The sequence below is a fragment of the Suricata suricatta genome, chromosome 2, assembly GCF_006229205.1.
Source record: "Suricata suricatta isolate VVHF042 chromosome 2, meerkat_22Aug2017_6uvM2_HiC, whole genome shotgun sequence".
Classification (NCBI taxonomy): domain Eukaryota; kingdom Metazoa; phylum Chordata; class Mammalia; order Carnivora; family Herpestidae; genus Suricata; species Suricata suricatta.
Window position 1 is genome coordinate 140,225,192 of NC_043701.1, and position 19,445 is coordinate 140,244,636.

General features: G+C 56.8%; 1 protein-coding gene across 2 annotated transcripts in view; it reads right to left on the reverse strand.

Annotated features, from left to right (window-relative positions):
- The window catches only part of ZCCHC24 (zinc finger CCHC-type containing 24), a 62,619-nt gene that overhangs the window by 10,072 nt on the left and 33,102 nt on the right, over positions 1-19,445 (reverse strand). For both annotated transcript variants that reach the window (XM_029932027.1, XM_029932028.1), the window contains one exon: positions 1,183-1,347. In XM_029932027.1, coding sequence (XP_029787887.1) covers positions 1,183-1,347 — 165 coding nt within the window. The remainder of the gene's footprint in view (positions 1-1,182; positions 1,348-19,445) is intronic.

The window sequence follows — 19,445 nt, forward strand, 5'->3', positions numbered from 1 at the left end:
GAAGGAGACAGAACCGGAAGCAGGCTCCAGGCTCTGAGCTAGCTGTCAGCACAGAGCCCGACGCGGGGCTCGAACCCACGAACGTGAGATCTGACCTGAGCCGAAGCCGGAGACTTAACCGACTGAGCCACCCAGGCGCCCCCAGAGAACTCTTGCTTTTATCTGGGATACCTAGGTCTCACCCTGCCCTGCCCCCAGCCCCGGCTGCCCACCTCCATCCACTCAAGGGTGATAATTCTTCTGGACTCCTGCCCCTCCCTCATCTTCCACATCCAATCTGGTGACACTCTGTGTCAGACCCAGGTCCAAGGCCACCTGCTCGGTTCAGACCTTTTCCAGCATGCATGAGACAGCATGACTTTCTCACTGGTCTCCTCGCTTTTGATCAACCAGTCCCCCCAAGACCAAACTCTGCGCTCACCCAAAAAAGTCATCTCAAAATAAAGCTGAAAGTCCTGTTGCTCGTGGGTTTTGAGGGGGCACCCACCCCATCCCACCCCATTCCTCTTGCTCAACTCTCCTCATTCTTCACTGAGGTTTGGGCCTTGAGCACACAAGTCCTTAAGGCCACAGGACATTTGCACCTGCGGTACTGTCCTCTTTGATTGGCTGTCCCCCACCTGTGTCAGGCCTGGCTTCCTCCCATCCTTCGGGCCCCAGACTAAACAGGCCTCCCCCTTGCAGCCTGCAGTGAGCACACCCTCCCTGGGACGAGCTGCCTCTGTCCCCCAGCCCCCAGCATGCCCATGTGCACCTTGGCCACCAGCCCCATGCTCAGTGCCTGGTACACTGAGGCTGTCCCGTGTACATGAGTCAACTGAGTGAGGAGATGAATAAGATACGTGTTCTCTGGAGCGAGCGCCCTGCTGCACAAACCCCACCCCACCCCCCACACCCCTGCTTATCTCACAACAGCGCCCCCGGCTCATTAGTACAGAATTCACCTGGGGTCTGTGGTCTTGAGGTCTTGGTGAAGTTACCCCTTTACCATCCTTCCCGGGGAAATGATGCCCCCTCACTCCATTATGGATGAGATAAACGAAGGGCCTCCGTGGAGAGATCTGGTTTCATCCTTGTCATGAGAAGGAGTCAACCGAGGCCCAATAGGGACAAAGTCCCCCTCCCCACCTGGCCCTTCAGAGAGCCCCTCCCGCTCCCCTGCTCCCGGCGCCCCCAGCTCACCTGCTTATGCGGGTACACGTTGATGTGGCACTTGATGCACTCCTGCCCCATGTTGGCCCAGGAGTTTCCGCTCATCCATTTTCTCTTGCACTTGGGGCACTTATACTCGCCGAAACAGCGCTTCTTGCCCTGGTACGGGGTCAGACCCTCGCCTTTGGGGCGCGCCTAGAGGATAGGAAGCAAACACAGGGCATTGGGGTTCACCGGCCCAAAATGATGCCCCTACAGGGCTGCCCGGGGTCTTCCCCTTCAGCCTTCATGCTCCACGTGTGGGCACCTTTCGTCCCCATCCAGGAACACCGGGGCCACCCCCAGGGCACATCCTGGGAGATCCACCAGGGAGACACAGAATGGAGGAGGTGGTGGGGGGTGCACATCCTTTCTAGATTTCAGGGACCAAACTACATGATGGTGGCCCGGGATTCCTTCTCTGACTCAGACGTCATAAAAAAGACAGCCGTTGGTTGTGTGCACCCGTCCTTGGCCACACGGTGCTGTGGTTTAAATGGTTATTGGAGAGGGTCGTCTGGGTGGCTCAGTCGGTTGGGTGTCCGACTTTGGCTTGGGTCATGGTGTCTCGGTTCGTGGGACAGTGCAGAGCCTGCTTGGGATTGCCTCTCTCTTTTTCTCTCTCTCTCTGCTCCTCCTTCACGTGTGTGCTCCCTCTCTCTCAAAATAATAAATAGATGAACCTAAATGGTCATCGGAGGCAACGCAGGCACACCGCATGCAACCTGGTATGCAGTGGAGGTGAGTGTCCCCTCCGGCTGGTCCCGGCCACGGCTCCCCACCAGGAGGCCATGTTCATTTCCTTCACACCACCCCGGGGAGGGGCTCTGCATTTACAAGCACACACAACACATACACACGCACACACGTCCCTGTCCCTCACCTGAGGGACACAGGATACATTCAGTTCTGCATCTTCCCTTTCTTACTTAAGCTGTGTAGGGCATAGTATGATCATGGGATACACAATAACATCTCTTCCCCGCGTCAGTACAAACGGCTCTGCTGTGTCCTGTTTAACTAACCGCTTAGAGCACGGCGTCTACGCAAGCCCTACAAGGCTTGCCAAGCGCCATGACGGAGCATCTGGGTTCTCCCATTCTTCCCCTATTACAGACGAGGCGACAATGTGTCCCTGTGTGTGTGCGTGTGCGTGTGTGTGCGTGTGCATGTGTGTGCACGCGCATCACATTTCACACACGTGAGGGGACGTGTGGGGGATAAATTCCCAGAAACGAAACTGTGGAGTCGACACGATGTGCACTTTTAGTTTTTGAGGATAATGACGGGTTGCCCCTGGCCCCCGCCCTCACCCCACTGCAAGGATCCCAACTTAATGCCCATTTCCTCCCCAGAATAGCTGTCCCTGCTGCCAATCTGAGAAGGAGAAAGTCTTCTCAGAGTAGCTTTGACTTGTGTGTCTTTTATTATGAGCAAGAGAGAATTTCTTGTGCATTTAAGAACCACCGTGCTTCCTTTGTTAATGTGCGATGTGTTGGTGTGTGTACTTTGTCATCTTTTTGGCTGCTGGGGTTTGTTATTTTTCTTATTGATTTGTAACTGCACTTTATGTGTTGAGACTAATTCTCTCCTGCAGGGTGTTTTTGGTTTTGCATTAAGTAGCTTTATTAAGGGATGATTCACATTCTCTGCATTTCACCTGTACAAGGTAGAGCATTCAGTGGTTTTTAGTAGACTCACAGAATTTTATGTTACCCATCACTACAATGTAATTTTAGAACATTTTGACATCCCCCCCCCCCCAAGAAATCCTGTATCCATTAACAGTCACTTGACAGACTACCTCCACCTTTTCAGCCTACCCAGCCCTGGGCAACCATTAATCTACATTCTCTCTCTAGAGATTTCCTTGTTCTAGAACCACACAAGGGGCGCCTGGGTGGCTCAGTTGGTTAGGCCTCCGACTTTAGCTCTGGTCACGATCTCACAGTTTGTGGGTTCGAGCCCTACATCAGGCTCTGTGCTGACAGCTCGGAGCCTGGAGCCTGCTTCAGATTCTGTGTCTCCCTCTCTCTTTGCCCCTCCCCTGCTCATGCTCTGTCTCTGTCTCTCTCAAAAATAAATAAACATTAAAAAAAAATAAGAATCATATAAAACTTGTCTTCTTGTGTTTGTTTTTTTTCATTCAGAGTAATGCTTTTAAGGTTCACGCATACAAGAGCGTGTATCAGACCTTCATTCCTCTTGTTGCTGGATACTATCCCACTGGGTAGTATTTTCTTACTCATTTGTCACATGATCGACGTTTGTTTCTAATTTTTGGCAATTATGAATTATGCTGCTATGAACATTCACGTGCAAGCTGCAAGGTGTTTTAGAAAGTGGGATGAGTTGTCTCAGGGGAGATTTCAGGGGAGCCTGGGTGGCTTGGTCTGTTAAGCAGCCAACTTCAGCTCAGGTCACGACCTCACAGTCTGTGGTTTCGAGCCCCACGTCGGGCTCTGTGCTGACAGCTCGCAGCCTGGAGCCTGCTTCAGATTCTGTGTCTCCCTCTCTGTCTGCCCCTCCCCTGCTTGTGCTCTGTCTCTCTCTCTCAATCTCAAAAGTAACAAACACTTAAAAAATTTAAAAAAAAAAAAGATGAGAGATTTCACCTAGACACAGGACCACATTGGTCCAGAAATCTTGTTGGTGACTATCCGCTAAGGTGGGGACTGGCCACCACACAACATCTCTGTTCCGACCAGCTGCTGCCTGCGTTTACAACCCGGACCTGGCACTTGCCGGCTTTGGTCTGAGATAGGTTTAAACACAGGCTCTCCACCGCGGATATTCAAAGTGTGGGTACTAGACTGGCACCCGGAGCATCACCTGGGAGCTTGTTAGAAATGCGTGGACTCAGGCTCCACCTTAGATCCCCTGCATCGGAATCTGCATTTTAACAAGAGCCCCAGGGAATCCGGTGCCATTAAGTTTAAGAGGCTCTGGGCTATGAGGGGATTGTTCTATTCGGTCCTGTCCCTCTGGGTAATTGCCCCATTGGTGAAGTAGCGCATAAAGGTGCAGAGCACAGACTCTGGACTGAAAGCCTAGCTTTGCGATCTTGTGCAAGTTACAAAGTTAATGACAGGAACCTCTATCTGACTGTTCTGAAGATCACATGAGATAATGCGAGATCACACGAGTAAAACACTTAGAGCGGTGCCTCACACATAAAACGGCAGTATTCGTTGTTATTATTATTTACTAGCACAGAAGAACAGCGGCATAAAAAGCAATAATTTCTTCCTTCAGGAACCACGTTTCTTATTCCCAAGAGCCAGTACCGCCACTTGGTGACAGCCTACTAGGATTTCAGGCAAAACACTAAAAAGGGACATAGGCACTGAGTGTGTAAAACTAAACTTAGAAAGTGACAACAATACTGCCCTGATCGTTTGGGCCCACTGCCGAATGTGTCTGGGTCTTTATTGGCCTTCCTGGCGGCCGTAATATTCTGGGAGGAGGTTCCGTGTCTGAGCTGTCCTGGAACCGGCAGGTCTGAGAGCGAGGCTAGTTATGCCGAGGGGAGCACTCCGCACGCAGTCGGCGTCCAGGCTCCAGCCAAACTGCAGTGGAGGGGGCAGGCGTTGAGGTCTGTTGGTCTGAAGTTAGTGGGTGTGCAGGGAGCCCTCGGACCCCTTCTGGTGCCCCCTTCCTCCCTGGTGCCTGGGACCCACAGCTTCGAAGCAACTCTAGCCTCTCTGGCCTCCCTTCCCACTAATCCTGAAATAAATACTACGTGAACTCTTTCCCTGGAGTCTCTGTTCATAATAGCACCTACATTTAAAAGGGGGGTGATGGGTAGGCATGGGGTCCCTCACCAATGGTAGCAGTTGAGACTCCTTGACTGAAGGGGGACATTTGGGGGCCATCACCAGCCAGGCCCACTCTGGGATCTGGCTGTACAGCTTTCTTTTTTTTTAATGTTTATTTATTTTTGAGAAAGAGAGAGAATATGAGCAGGGGAGGGACAAAGAGAAGAGACACAGAATATGAACCAGAATCCAGTCTCTGAGCTGTCAGCACAGAGCCAGATGCAGGGCTCGAACCCTTGAACCATGAGATCATGACCTGAGCTGGTCAGATGCTCAACCGACTGAGCCAGGTGCTCCTCTACAGGCAAACTGACAGGCCATGCAGCTGGGGTGAAGGGCGGGCGGCAGGGCACCAGTGGGAGGGGGCAAGCCACCCCAGGGGTCACTCAGCAGAGTGAAAGGTGAGGACAGGGGCAGAGTCAACAATGTGGTCCCCAAAGAGTCTCTGCTTTGGAAGGAAACCTACACGAAAAAGATGATACAGAATGTGCACCAAAGAGAGAAGCAGACAGATGAGAGGAAGGAGTGAGGGGAGGGCCGGAAAGCACCACCGCACCGTGTAATTAGAAAAGCAGCCGTCCAGGGCCATCCATCAGGCAGCGTGAACTTCTGGGCAGGGCCCAGGCACGGGGCCACCGCCTCCTGCAGGACCGGATGTCCTCAGCACCTTCCTACCCTGCCATCAGGCCAGGCATGGACATCCCGCTGTGTGGGACATGGCTCACATCATGGATGTCACGGCCAGGTGCCGGTGACCACATTTTGCCTCCACTGGGACCATCTGGGGGACCCTGAGTAAGTTTTCCAACCCTTCTGTGCCTCAGTTTCCTCATCTGGAAATTAGGACAATGGCAAGGGCCCGCCTGCCCAGGCTGCTGGAAGGATGGGACGCATTCATGCATGGGAAGGTGTTAGCCGACAGCTGGACATTACAAGTGCTCACTGACCTTCAGCAATTTCAGTGCGCTTTTCTCCTGGGGCTGGTGCAGGGAGGGGTGGCCACTGCATTCTGGGTGACACAGAAGCTGGGGCTGAGCCCAGGGGGTGTAAATCACAGGAGGAAAGCCGCCGGAGACAGGAGGGGGCCTGGGTAGAGGGTGGGCTCGTTATCCCCGAAGATGGGGGAGGTGGTAGGCAAAAAAGGGACTGCATGAGGTTTTTTCACCTTCTGGAATTTTCAGGGAGGAAGCAAAAAAGATAGGGGAAGGCCGCGGAACCTCTGTGGTGCTGCTGGCAGAGAATATAGGGAAGAACAAAGAGGGGAGATGCTTACACAGTGCCACCTGTGGGCTGGGCATTGTGCGCAGGCCTCCACTCTTCCCATAACCCTATGGGGCAAGGAATATTATCAGCCCATTTAACAGATGGTGAGACTAAGGCACAAGGAAGGGGCAGGACTTGCCAAACAGCTTCCGGTGTGTGAGAAGCAGGACGAGGCCCAGCGGGCTTTTCCACAAGGCTGCGTTTGGCTTCCCTTTTCTGTCTGTCACCTCCAAGTGTGCCCCAGACACAAAGCTGAGGCCTGTACTCAGGAGGAGAAATGCCCCCAGCCACGCTGCTCAGTCCAGCCGGTGGCTCTGCCTCCTGCGGGTCAGAGGGCAGAAATGGCCTGCAGGGCAGGGGTAAAGAGGCAGCGGGTACGGGGGGAGGACAGGCCAGCGGGCAGCTCTCAGCTCAGCAGCGAGGAACCTCTTCCTGGAAGGACTGAGTCCAACACTGTTTATGCTTACAGAGGAGGGCGGGGCCAAAGGGAGGAGGAATTTTTGAGGGAACAAAGACTTCTCTACCCCCCACACTTTCCCCTGCCTCCTCCCAGAAAGGCCAGCCCCTTCTCATAAACTTCAACATGAAACAGACGCTGACTGCCGACGGCTCTGCGGGGACCGCCACCCGCCCAGGCTGGGAAGGGTGCCAGGCCTGACCTGCTCTCCTGACCCGGGCCCCTGCCACGTACCCCTCTGGGGAATCGCATCTGCCCCAGGCAAAGCTCACTGGCGCTCGACACCAGCCCTCCTAGCACACTGGCCTCTGGGGGCTGCCGAGGCACGCTGCCTCGCTCAAGGGCACACAGCCAACCAGGGACTGAGCTGGGAGGAGGGGCCTGGTCCTGGCCTCCAGACCATGGCTAGAATCCTTGCAGAGGGCAGCCTGGGAAGTGGGCAGTGGTGGCTGCCGTGAGGGTAGAAAGGAGGACCGGGGCCAAGCAGCAGCTGAGAGCAGAGCTGGGCAGGTTGTGGGAAGGGCCATCCAGGCAAGCCTGCCACTTGGAAGAGATGCAGATGATGACACTATCTGGGCGTGGCTCCCTGTTTTTTTCCCAACTGCTCGTGAGATTTCTTATGGGTGATGGTAAGATGGTGAGCTGCCTGTCACTGGTGGTATGCAAGCAGAAGCTGTGTACATCGCTCTCAAGGAGGCTGCCGGGGGACTTCGGTCTCTGTCAGACAGCTGGACCAGGCTGTGGTGAGGGCTCTTGCAAGTCTTCTTGTTGGAAAAGGCCAACCAGCAGTTGTGGACAGAGGGCACTCCCAGACGCCGCCGGGAGTGGGGCCAAACAGGTATATTTCGTGCTAGATTCCTACAGCACAATTTGGTCACCAGCCTTCCCCAAGTGTTAAATTTTTTTTTTCTTTGAGAAAGAGAGAGACAGCGCGAGCAGGGGAGGGACAGAGAGAGAGGGAGACACAGAATCTGAAGCAGGCTCCAGGCTCTGAGCTAGCTGTGAGCACAGAGCCCGATGCAGGGCTCGAACCCACGAACCACGAGATCATGACCTGAGCCGAAGCCAGATGCTTAACTGACTGAGCCACCCAGGCGCCCCTTCCTTCCCCCAGCAAATCTATTTCAGGGCAACCGTCCTAAGGAAATCATCAGAGATAGGGACCAACAGGGTGTTCAAGAATGTTCAGCATTGTTTATGACATGAACACCAGTGCCCTCATTCTCTCAGTGATGTTACACCCATTGGATGAATGACAGCAAAGCCGTGAAAATGCTGACGAGGAATTTTGTTAAGGGTTTGGGGAAATGTTGGTAAAGAAAACGGGACAAGTGATAGGATATAGGCTCCTCCCAGAGGAAAACTGAAGAGGAAAGGTGTGCATAAAAAGGGCCGGCAGGAAGACAGAAGCTTTCAGAGGTTGTCTCCGGGGGATAGGATCCTCTATCCTAATTGGGGAATTGTCTTAAATGAGTAGGTGTGACTTCGGTGGTTCGTCCTCTGATGCCCTTGCTTGCGGCCCCTCCTGCCCACAAGGGGGCGCCCTATGCTTTCCCAAGGTGGTGGCAACTCCTGCCCACACTGGGAAGTATCCACACCTGTCACATGACATAAGAGCTTGGCTGGTCACTCTGCCAGTCAGTTTCCCTGCCCCTGTTTCCTGGAGTCCCACCCAGCGTGGGTAAGCCTTGAGGCTGAAGCTTGGTGTCCTCTTGGCCCCTTGTAGATGGAGTCCCTTCTGCAGGGAGAGGACATGGTTGCCTTTGGGAGTTTGTGGCGGAGAGTCCCAGGGACCCTGGGCCCAGGAGGGGGTGGCAGGGTGGGCCCACTGATGCTATGTCCCCTGCATGTCAGGACTCCGTGCTGGGCTCTGCTCTCTGGATAGAGGGTCCCAGCCCTAGGCCTCCCCCCAGCCCCAGCCACACTCCTCTGCCTGCCTGGGAGAGAGCAGCCTGTGCCCAACCAAGCTCTGAGACATAGTAACAGCCACACTCTAGTCAGGGCCTTCGTACCACCACCTTATGAGCCGAGTATGATCAGTCCCAGGTTTCAGATAAGCACACTGAGGCATGAAGAGGTTAAAGTAAGCTGCCCAAGGCCATGCTGCCAACAAGTGGTGGAGTCCGAATTTGAACCCATGTCGCCTGACTCAAGCCCACTCTCTCCACTGCCCTGCAACATGCCAGGGTTGCACAAAGATAAGCCACCTGCCCAGCCAGGATGGGGAGAAACAGGAAATGGCTGCTACTGTCATGGGTCCTGGGAAACTGGGTGGTCCTGGAGACCTCCCATCCCCTCTCTGGGCCTCAGAGTCTCCATCTCCAGAAGGAGGGTGGCACTGACTGCTAGGCAGGGCCACTGTCCTCTCTGACGCCCATAAGTCAGCATGTGCCCTGCGGCCCCACTCGCACCCCTCTCTGCTGCGGGGCGCTGGGCCAGCCCACGGTGCATCAGCTGAGCGGCGAGGGCTGGAGCCAGGAGCCTGGGGAGGAAATAAGTAACAGATGGGCTCCTCGCCTGCTCGCCGTCCCACCCTGTCTGCAGGCTCTCATGCAGCCGGGTGCCTGGGCGCTCCCGGCCCTCAGTTGGGAGAGGAAGAGCCCCGGGTGTCAGGAGTTTGAGATGCCCTTCCCCACAGAGCCTGAAGGGACAGGGGCGATGGTCCCAGAGCCCCTTGCTCAGCTCTGCTGGCCCTGCCTAGATAGTTTAAGAGGGTTCTGAGGACTGTTTCTGGATTCCAGGGGCCCTCCCTGAAGGGGACACTGCCCCTCTCCTGGATTCCCCTCTCTTGAGCTCCCCCACCTTCCTCAGACCCACCCTTTGGCCCGCCCTGCTATCTCTCTTAAGACTGGCACAATGGGGAATGAACAGGGGCTGTGGCCCAAGGCCCGGATTCTCCCATGCTCATCCCAGTCTCTTCACCTGCAAGTGGGGGGCTCTTCTGGAGAAGCGGGAACATGGACATTTAGTGAGCACGTACTATGTGCCAGCTGCTTCCAACCACAGCCTCTCCATTTGATGGAATTGTACACCAAGGCCCAGAGAGGCCAAGCAACCTGTACAGGGCTCCCTAGCCATGGAGTCGAGATCTGAACCCAATCTGCTAGCTCCAAAACAATGCTTCCTTCCTTCTGCACAGCCTCTAAGTGAAATGGCTGTGAGAAAGTTCGAGAACAAGCCTGTGCCCAGGAACACGATCCCACCTCTGACCCCCTGCCCCTTGGCCAGCAGCTCAATTACTCGGTCATTCAACCAACATTTACTGAGCACCTACTCCGCACCAGGCTCTGTGGAACATTCCAGGAAGACAGACGAGGAATGTTCTCACAGTGGGGCCTTCCAACGGGGTCAGCCCTGTGACCTTTTCTTGAACCGCGGCCCACACCAGTCACGGACGCTGGCAACCACACACTTCCAGGCTCTGGCCCAAGTGGGGCTCACACCTGGAGAAACAGTCTTAGACCGACGCCCTCAGGCAGAGACACTTCACCCTCCCAGGTGACAGGCACCGAGCCAGTGTGCATGACACCGGAGATGATCTCTAATTGATGCAACAGCCCTACAAAATCATCACTCTTAACCCTAGTGACAGATAGGGAAACTGAGGCTTGGGAGAGAGGCAGTGAACTTGTCTAAAGTCACATAATTAGTAAGCAACGGGGCCAGGTTCTGAGCTCAAGTATGTCCATGAAAGCTGAAACCCATGCTTTTCCTTCCCCTGTGCTGCTTCAGGGACCCTCCTAAGCCCCCCACACTCACACGGCCCTCGGAGGCAAACAGGATTGGTCTAGGCAGCTGCAGGCTCTGTGGAGGCCCCAGAGGAAGCAGGGACAGAGGGACAGGTGGGCTGGGCCACACGGCCTGTGGGCTGCCGGGAGGGAGGGAGGACAAGGCAAGAGGCCACCCTGGGTTTCCTCTGGAGCCTCAAGGGCCTCCTTGTCTGAGCACAGGCGTCCTGGCCACCTCCCCCAGGGCCCCCTCCCCTTTTCTGGGTTCCTGCAGCAGCCCAACATGCGCCCAGAAAGCCCAGCCTCCTGTCAACCCCTCCCACCCCGTTCCCAGCCCAAAGCCACCGCAAAAATGCCATCCTGATTCCACAACACTAGGGTTTGTCAAAGTGCCGGGGAACAATGGAAGCTTTCACAGTGCCAGGAAAAGGTCTCAGGAAAACCCTGGGGAGGGGGCACGGAGTGGGGGCGTGGAGAGGAGGGGAGGGCCACGAGGAGAAAACAAGGAGGGGCGGGGGGAGAGAGGCGGAGTGACATCAGGAAGAGGGACCGGGAGGGTGGGGAAGGCTGACCGCCAAGAGCGAGCAGGACAGACAGAGCAGGGTCTGGGAGAGGAGTGACAGGACGAGGTGAGAGAGAAGGCGGGAAACGAACTAAAGCAGAAACTGACACCCGTGGACCAAGGAGCCCCTCCAGGCCCCAACCCCCCATGTCTCCAGCCCGGTGCCCTGAGGAGCCCTGGCAAGAAACCCACTCTCCAAACCCCACCCCGAGGCCAGGCAATGTGAAGTGCTTTGGGCTAAACTTTTTGGAAAGCGAAGACTTTTTAATCACATGAACAACCACTCCCTGAGTTATCTGTTTCCTGCTTCTGGCTTTCCGCCACTAGCAAACCACATGGATCAGAGCTCAGGGGCGGGGAGGGGAAGAGGGGCCAGTGCAAAGGGGTGAAAAACATCCGAATCACAGCGATTGCAAAAGATCTGGATTTTCCTCCCCTCCTGTGGCTTCAGGGACAACCGCTGCCCATCCCGTGGCCACTGCAAGACATGGATGTAAGGTCCGCAACGGCCCTGCGGTTTGCCCACAGCTGGATGCTACTGAGCCCGAAAACCATTTGCTCTGAGCAGGTTTCCAGGTCCCTGCACGCCCCTGTCTGGGTGGCCCATTTGCTCTGCAAGCCCTTTCTTCTGAGTGCCCCCTCTCCCGCGCCAGCCACAAGCGGGGTTCCGCCAGGCAGTCCCCCCAGGTAGTTTAATGACCACAGCAGGCTTGGACACCCCCCACCCCTGCCCGTCAACCTGCAGGACTGAGGCGAAACACCAAAGGCTCCATCCCCATTGGGCCCAGATGACCTTCTTCTTCTTTTTAAAGGTTTATATTTTTATTTTTGAGAGAGAGAGAGAGAGAGAGAAAACCATCGTTGAGTGGGGCGGAAGCAGAGAGAGAGCGAGACAGGATCCAGATCAAGCTCTGGGCTGATAGCAGCGAGCCCAATGCAGGGCTCAAACACATGAAACATGAGCTCATGACTTAAGCCAAAGTCGCAGGCTTAGGCCACTGAGCCACCCAGGTGCCCCCCGCCCCGGATGACCTCACCTTGGTAGCAGCTACTCCCTCCTACATAACTTAACCCTCGACAACAATATCATTTTCTGCAAATGCTGTGTCCTCCTTATGCCCCGCCCCCCAGGCCCACGCCTTTGCTCCTACTGTTTCCTATGCCCCATATGTTTCTCTACCTGGTGGATGCCCAGGTATCCTTCAAGGCCAAGCTCAAAGGCCGTGCCCTGTGGCCTCCCCTCTCCTGGACAGAGTTATCTGCCCTCCTTGAGGTGCCTACTCTGTCTTCTGAGTCCCAGGCTCCTGCACTAGCAGACAGCCCTCCCCCAGAGAAGGCCCCAGCTCCCCAGGCTCCCAGGGGACGCTGCGGTCTGCACCACTCACTTGGCTGTGGGTCATGTCCTGCCCTAACCCGGCCTCTAGCATGCCGGAGATTTCATCTCGAACTTAACCATTTCTGCCTTCTTATTTCCCGCTAGTCTAGAAGTGTGCTGTAGGGAACCTGGGTGGTTTGGTCAGTTAAGTGTCCGACTCCGGCTCAGGGCATGATCTCGAAGTTCGTGGGTTTGAGCCTTGCGTCAGGCTCTGTGCTGACAGCTAACTCAGAGCCTGGACTCTGTCTTCGGATTCTGTGTCTCCCTCTCTCTCTGCCCCTCCCCTGCTTATGCTCTGTCTCTCTCTCTTGGCGCCACCCCCTACCAAACAAATAAACATTTAAAAAAAATTTTATAAGTGTGCTGTGGTCACATGGAATACTCCATATCTTTTGCTTCCCTCTGAACACCCTGGGTGGGTCTTTGAGCACATGGACCACTGAGGGGATACTGGTATGGGCAGTGCCCATGATGGGTGAAGCATGCAGGCCAGGGCTGAGGTCACACAATGCTGGGGCTGGGCTTGGCATGGCCTCCTCCATTCCCAGGATACCCCTCCTGGGTTGCACTGACCACTCTGGAGGGCTGCCTCCTGGCTGGCAGCACCACTCCCACAGGCTAGCTGGTCCCCAGCTCTGCATCTGAGGCCGTCCCTGGTGAGGCCAGGCCACATGTGACCAGCCCAGCCCTACCTTGCTGGAGGAAAGCTCTGTACTAATCCTAGGGCTGCTGCTGGGGACAGGAAGGCGGTAAGATACGAAGTGGTGATCTTGACCTGGGATGAGGCTTTGGTGCAAGGGCCACAGCCCCAGGAGGAGGGGACAGGGGAACTCAGCTCAAAATAGCAATGGGGAAGGGTGTGGAGGGTGGCAGAGAGCCAGAAAAGAAACCTGATCTACCCTGGCAGGTGAAACGCTGAGGTCAGCAGTTTGGGGCCACACTGGCAGGGGCCAGGGCTGGGGATCCCTCGGTTGCCTGGAGAGGGGCTGCAGTCTGGACATCCAGCCTCAGCTCTGTCCTCACATCAGCCCCTCCTCTCGCTGGGCCTCAGTCTCCCCTCTGACCAGTGAGGCGTAGAACGAGAAGCAAGCTGTCCACCTCTGAAAACTCGCGGCAAGGGAGCGCGGAAGCTCGAGCCGCCCAGGAGACCGCAGCAGCCACAGTCAGGAAAGGACTGTGCTGAGCACCCGCTGTATGCCAGCACTGGCCATGCCGTCGACTTGCAGGTAAGCTTCACTGTGACCCTGTTCCAGACGAGGAAACAGAGGCCCAGAGAGGTTTAGTCACCCATCCGAGGTCACCAAGCAAGTAAGAGGCAGGCCTTGAACCTCAGTCTTGCTGGCTGTTGACCAATTCCCTCATTGCCCCGTGAGGTCCAGAAGACCATGTGCTGGTTTCAAGGTCACCTGTGGCAATTGTGATGGGGCGGAGGGAAAGTTAAAAGGCTCCTATGGGCCAGCCCAGGTATCTCCAACTTTTACTGTGGTTCCACTGTGTCGGATGGTGTTGGAAATCAGAGGGTGGGCTGCGGGCAGGAGGGTGGGTGTGCCTACGGACACGCATGCCTCTCCTGGTTGCTGCAAGGCATCAGACCACAGCACAAACCAACCTGTGTTCTTCCTCTTCAGGGCCGGGGCCTAGCAGAGGCAGAGCTGCTCCTATGTGACTTTTGCAAAGGCTCCCACAGCCCAGGCGGCGGCTGACCTTGCTTCTCCACCATCCCTCCCCCACTGTCCCCAACAGCAAGGGTGCTCAGCGCAGTGTGGCTCTAGGAGCTCTGCTTGGTGCCCCCAGAGGCCCTGTTCCCCTCCCCGGTTCCCAGGTCCCCTAGCTATACAGTCCTCATGGCTCATGCCTAGGTGCTGGGTAACTGCACCGGCCACTCTATCCCCGCTGTAACCCCTACAGATGGGGAGTCCAAGGCGCAGAGAGGTTGGGAGATTTGCCTAAGGTTACAGAGCCAGGAAGCAGTCGACCAAACCCAGGCCTCACTGACGCCCACAGTGCCACATGCCTCCCCAATGGCCTCCAGCTATGACTTTTTCAGGTGGGCATTGGAAGTGTCCTTGCCCCTGTCTGCGGGCAGCCCTACCTGACTAATGACCCTTCTGGTGCCCTGAGAAGGGAGCAAAGAGCATGTACCCATGTCAGGGGAGGGTCCTAGCTACCGGTACTCCTCATACTCACCTCTGTACACGCCAGTCTTACTACCGGGCATACTGCATCTCCCAGCCCACTCCAGTGGAAGCATCCCCCTGGAAGCCTTCCTTGATTGCTCCTGACTGCAAGGACCCTTCTGGCCTCTGCACCCTGTGGGGTTCCTCTTGTCGCCCCGTGCCACAGACCCCTCAGGCGGCCCCAGGGTCCACTTTACATCTGTGAAGGAAAGCAGTCCCTGTACCCTACAACCCGGGCCCCTCTGCTAGGATTCCAGGCCAGGTCCTTTAAAATGCTGACATGGTGGCATGGGCCAGACAGACAAGGGACCTGTCCTCGGGGAGGCGGGGGGTTGGGAACCTGGCTGACCGGCGCTAACTGTCTCACTGCATCTGCAGGGTGGTAAGATCATCGATCCATTTCCCTTACCAAGTAACTAAGGCTCACTTCCAGGGCCACACAGCTGCATCCATTTCCCTGACTCTAGATACTCAGGCTCATAATTCTAGAACAAAGGTTGCTCCTCAGGCTCGAGCATGCATCAGAACCATCAGGGGTGGGGGGGTTTTGTTAGAACTCAGGCTGCCAGTCCCATCCCTGGAGGCCAGAACCAATAGGTCTGGGGTGGGCCTGAGAATCCGCATCTCTAACAAGTTTCTGGTGCCGCTGCCACTAGGCGGGGGACACCCTTTGGGAACCATTGCTCTAGCTGCTACTGCTGCCAGTCTGTTAAAGCAGGAGTGTCAATCAGACAGTGTCTTCTGACCCCTGCCCCCCTCCCCACACGCCCCTTCTACAGCCCTGGAAACCGAGGCACAGAGAGAAGGCAAATGACTAGCCCAAGCCATACAGGAAGTCAGGGTCAGAGGCGGGAATGGAACACTGGGCTCCCGACAGCCAGAGCTGCAGGGCAGTGGGGCTGCTGGGCTGGAGCGGGGCAAAAGCTCTTTGAAAATGGCACTGGCGGCGGAGGTGGCGGCGGGGTGCTGGGGGAGGGCCGGCCTGGCTCTCCTGGCTCAGCCCCAAACCTGGGGCTCCTCGGCATCTGGAAACCATCATGGGGAACAATGAAGGGAGCAGGGGGCCTGGCTGCTCAGGGCTCTGGCCCTGTCTGTTCAGGAGAGCAAAGGAACTTGGGGCCTACAGGCTTCTCCTCCCCGCCCCCGGCCCCGCTGTCTGCCTTCGCCCTGTCACACTCAGCTCCCACAGGGCCTGGCTATCAGGAAAAGTCAGTCCCAGAGCTACAGAGGTGGGGGCTGGAGGCCAGGTTGGGTGCCCAGAAGTCAGGAGATTCTGGCTCAGCTCTCAGCCCAGGGTGCAAGACTCCTCTGTAAGCTCACTACTGTGACTCTCTGGGCCTGATTTTCCCCACAGGGAGCTCACGGACCACCCTGGCCAGGCTGGCTGCTTACCATATATTGGCCTGTGTGTGACCAGCTCGGTGGCTGGGCCCATGTTGTCCCTGGGGGGTCTCACTTGTCCTCTGCAGGCCAGTGGGGGCCAAACAGGCAGCCTGGGAGTGGGGAAGGGACCAAAGAGGAATGATCTCTGCGTGCATTTACCCCTCTCGCCACAGGCTCCTCCATCCAAGCTCCCAGCACTTCATGTATTGAGTGCCGACTATCTACAAGACCCCGGAGCAGGACAGCTAACAAGACAGATGGGACTCTGGCCCCCCGGGCGCTCACGGTCATGTAGGCCAGAAAAGACCAGCCATCTCGTTCATGTAATTAAATTTGTGAGGGAGCCAGGAAGCAGTGGGGTGCCCCCACGGGCCGGCGGGGCCTCTCTTCCACAGAGGGGAGCCACATGCCAGGTCTGCTCCAGCCTCTGAAGCCATCCCAACCCCGACACACCGCACCGATGCGCTCTGTGACCTGAGACCGGTCCTTTCCCTGTCCGGCTCTCAGTCCACTGTGCCTCGCCCCCCGTGTCAATGAGAGGAGGGACAGAACCAGGACGATGGGTGGTTTTCGTGCTATGTGTCCGCGCCCACGACCTGCTCTCAGAGGACTGTGCTGAGGATTCTGCAGCTCCCCACAAGCTCCGCTCAACAGGCAAGAAGGGGGTGACTGGGGTGACGCCCGCCTCATGATGCCTATGGGCCGGGAGGAACAGGCACGCATGGCTTGTGACGGCATTCCTGGCATAGGTGGTCCCTAAAGATCCTTCCAGTGCAAATGTTCCACAAGGAGAGAGCACACAGGCTGAGGGAGCAGACAGAGTTCAGGCCCCAGTATAGGACACTGCTCCCTTCCACCTTAGGGCCTATAATGGATGCTAGTCCTGCCCTGCCTGTGCCACATGGCTATTGTGCCTTCAAAACATGCCCCTGGGTGCAGAAGCACTTGTTTTCAATGTTTATTGATTTTGAGAGAGAGCGAGACAGAGAGAGAGTGCAGGGGAGAGGCAGGGAAAGACAAGAGAGAAAATCCCATGCAGGCTCCGTGCTGTCAGTGCAGAGCCTGATGCGGGGCTCGATCCCATGAACCTGACCTGAAATCAAGAGTTGGATGCTTAACCAACTGAGCCGCCCAGATGCCCTGACGCAGAAGCACTTTATGACTCTTCCTCCAGGAAGTCTTCCCTTCCTGCAGCTCTCCCTGCAGACATGCCTGTGCCCACTGCGGGCTGTTGTGCTTTGCATATCTCTGTAGGAGGTAGGATGTCCCACTTGCCCAATGTGTCTGCTGCCCCCTCCTAAGTCTCCTCCCCGGGGACAGAGACCGTGTGGGATTCTTCTCTGATCCCAGGGCCCAGCATGGGTCTGGCACAGAACAGGGAGCCTCTGGGGAGGAGGTGAAGGACAAAGTGACCATTTTGGACATCACTATCAGCCTGAAAAAAGTAGCTGGAGGAAAAAGCCAGAAGGGGCTGGGGAGGCCTGGGGAGGGGGGCGGGCAGCAGCCTGGCGACTTCCTGGACAAGCATGCCGGCTGATGTTCCTGGTCCTCAGTGTGGCCATTGTCCCTGCCGGTCCAGAGACTGAGCTCAATAGGGCCTCTGTCCCTCCTCGGGCAGGCCGGCCCGCTCGGTGGCATCCCACCCGGGCAGCTGGGAGGCGAGGGCCGACACTTCCTGTCCCCACTGCGAGTGTTCAGAGGGGCAGGGGGAGGGGAAGGGGCTCTCAAGACAAGTGCCCATCTATGTCCCCCAGAGGAAGGCTGCCCAGCTGGGGGAGGAGGTGGGAAAAGCGAGACCAGTGCGGGGGACTTGCTCACTCCTGTGTCTCAGCCCCTCTCCTCCCAGCCAGCCCTCCCTCTGAGCTGGAGCTGTCAGGGGGGCCACTCTGGCCTTCCTGCTCTTCTTTGAAAAGCCTGAGCACTTCCTACTTTTCCCTCAGGGCCTCTGTTCCTACTGTTCCCTCAGCCAGGACTGCCCTTCCCACAGACCTCCCCCATCACCGTCACTGTTCCTTGCTTCCTCTGTCTCTATGCGAGCTGTCCCTTCCTCAGAGGGCCACCCCTGACGCCTTATCTGAACCTGACCTCACCGCACAGCACATCCATTTGTATCAATTTCCTTCCTATCTGTCATCCCACAAAAGTGTGAGCTGCATCCTTCTCTGGCGTTTTTGTTCCCCACGGCACGTCCGGAGCACCAGGAACAGTGCCCGGTACATACGAGACGCTCAAGTACACGCCAAGTGAACTGATACAAGCAACACACTTGAACAGTGACCGACACGTTGAGAGACGGGCTCTGCATGAGTAGAGTCCTGTGTTCGGGGAGCACAGGGCCAGGCTGGCTGGGGAGGAGGCCGCGGGGAACGCACAAAGAGCCTGCAGGTAAAGTGGAGTGGGGTCCCTGTGAGGAAGGCAGGGGGGTGGGGTGGCAGGAGGCACAGGGGGCTTCCTGAGAGCCACACTACACAGGGTCCTGGGACTGCGCTGCAGAGGTGGACAGGGGTCCAGGAGCCATGGGGCTCCAGGGAAGGGTTTAAAATCGGGAGTGGCAAAACCAGCCTGGCATTTCAAGCAGGGCACATGAAGAACGGATTGAATGGTGGGGGGTGCGGGGAGGGACCGGAGGTGGGGACATCAGCTAGGGAGGGGCTGCAGCCAAGTGCTGGTGAGAGGAGCTGCTGATAAAGTCTCGGGTGGGGCAGCAGAGAGGAGAAAGGTGAGGGGCTCTGGAGACAGACAGGAGACAGGGTCTCCCCGACTTGGGTCAGCCCTCGGGAAGGAGAGCCAAGGAGTCAAGAATGACCCTGAGGTTGTCTGGCCTCAACCATCCTGTATGGCTATGGGAGTCCACCAGGGGCCCCCTCCCCGCTGGTGGTTGGGGGAGGGGAGGGGAGGACCAGGGGAGGGGGAGGCCAGTGCCCTGAGGCTGGCAGTGGTGGATAGAAGGGGGACTGGGCAGCAGGCAACAGTGGTAGATTGCACAGCCTCATGTCAACTATCTGTCCTGGCTCTTTCCCAGAGGCCCACCCTTAAGACCTTAAAACCTGTCACCTGAGCCCATGTAAGGTGCTCTCCAGCGTTGCACAGCCTGTGAGCGACAGGGCGGAGAGCAGACCCCCGACCTGGTCCGGTGTGAGGGGAAACACAGAGAGGGAGGGAGGGAGGGAGGGCGCCACTCGAGACAGACCTCCCAGCACCTTCTAGAACAACCTTCTCAGTGCTGGGACCTCACCAAGCTCCCTGAAAGCGCCTCTCCCCGAGAGCCACGGTGTCGCAGGAGAGGGCTGTCCAATGTGACACTGGCCATGTCACCAGGAGGGCACATCCTTGGTATAGGCAAGCCCCTCCGCCCCAGAAGCCTGTGGCCCCTGGACCCTGGAGCTCACCCACGTGTGCTTCGTACTGGTTCCAGACCACCTTTCCCAGCCTCGCCTCACTCCCAGGAGGCTGGATTCCAAAGGCTGGAATCACAGGAGTGGAAGGAACCT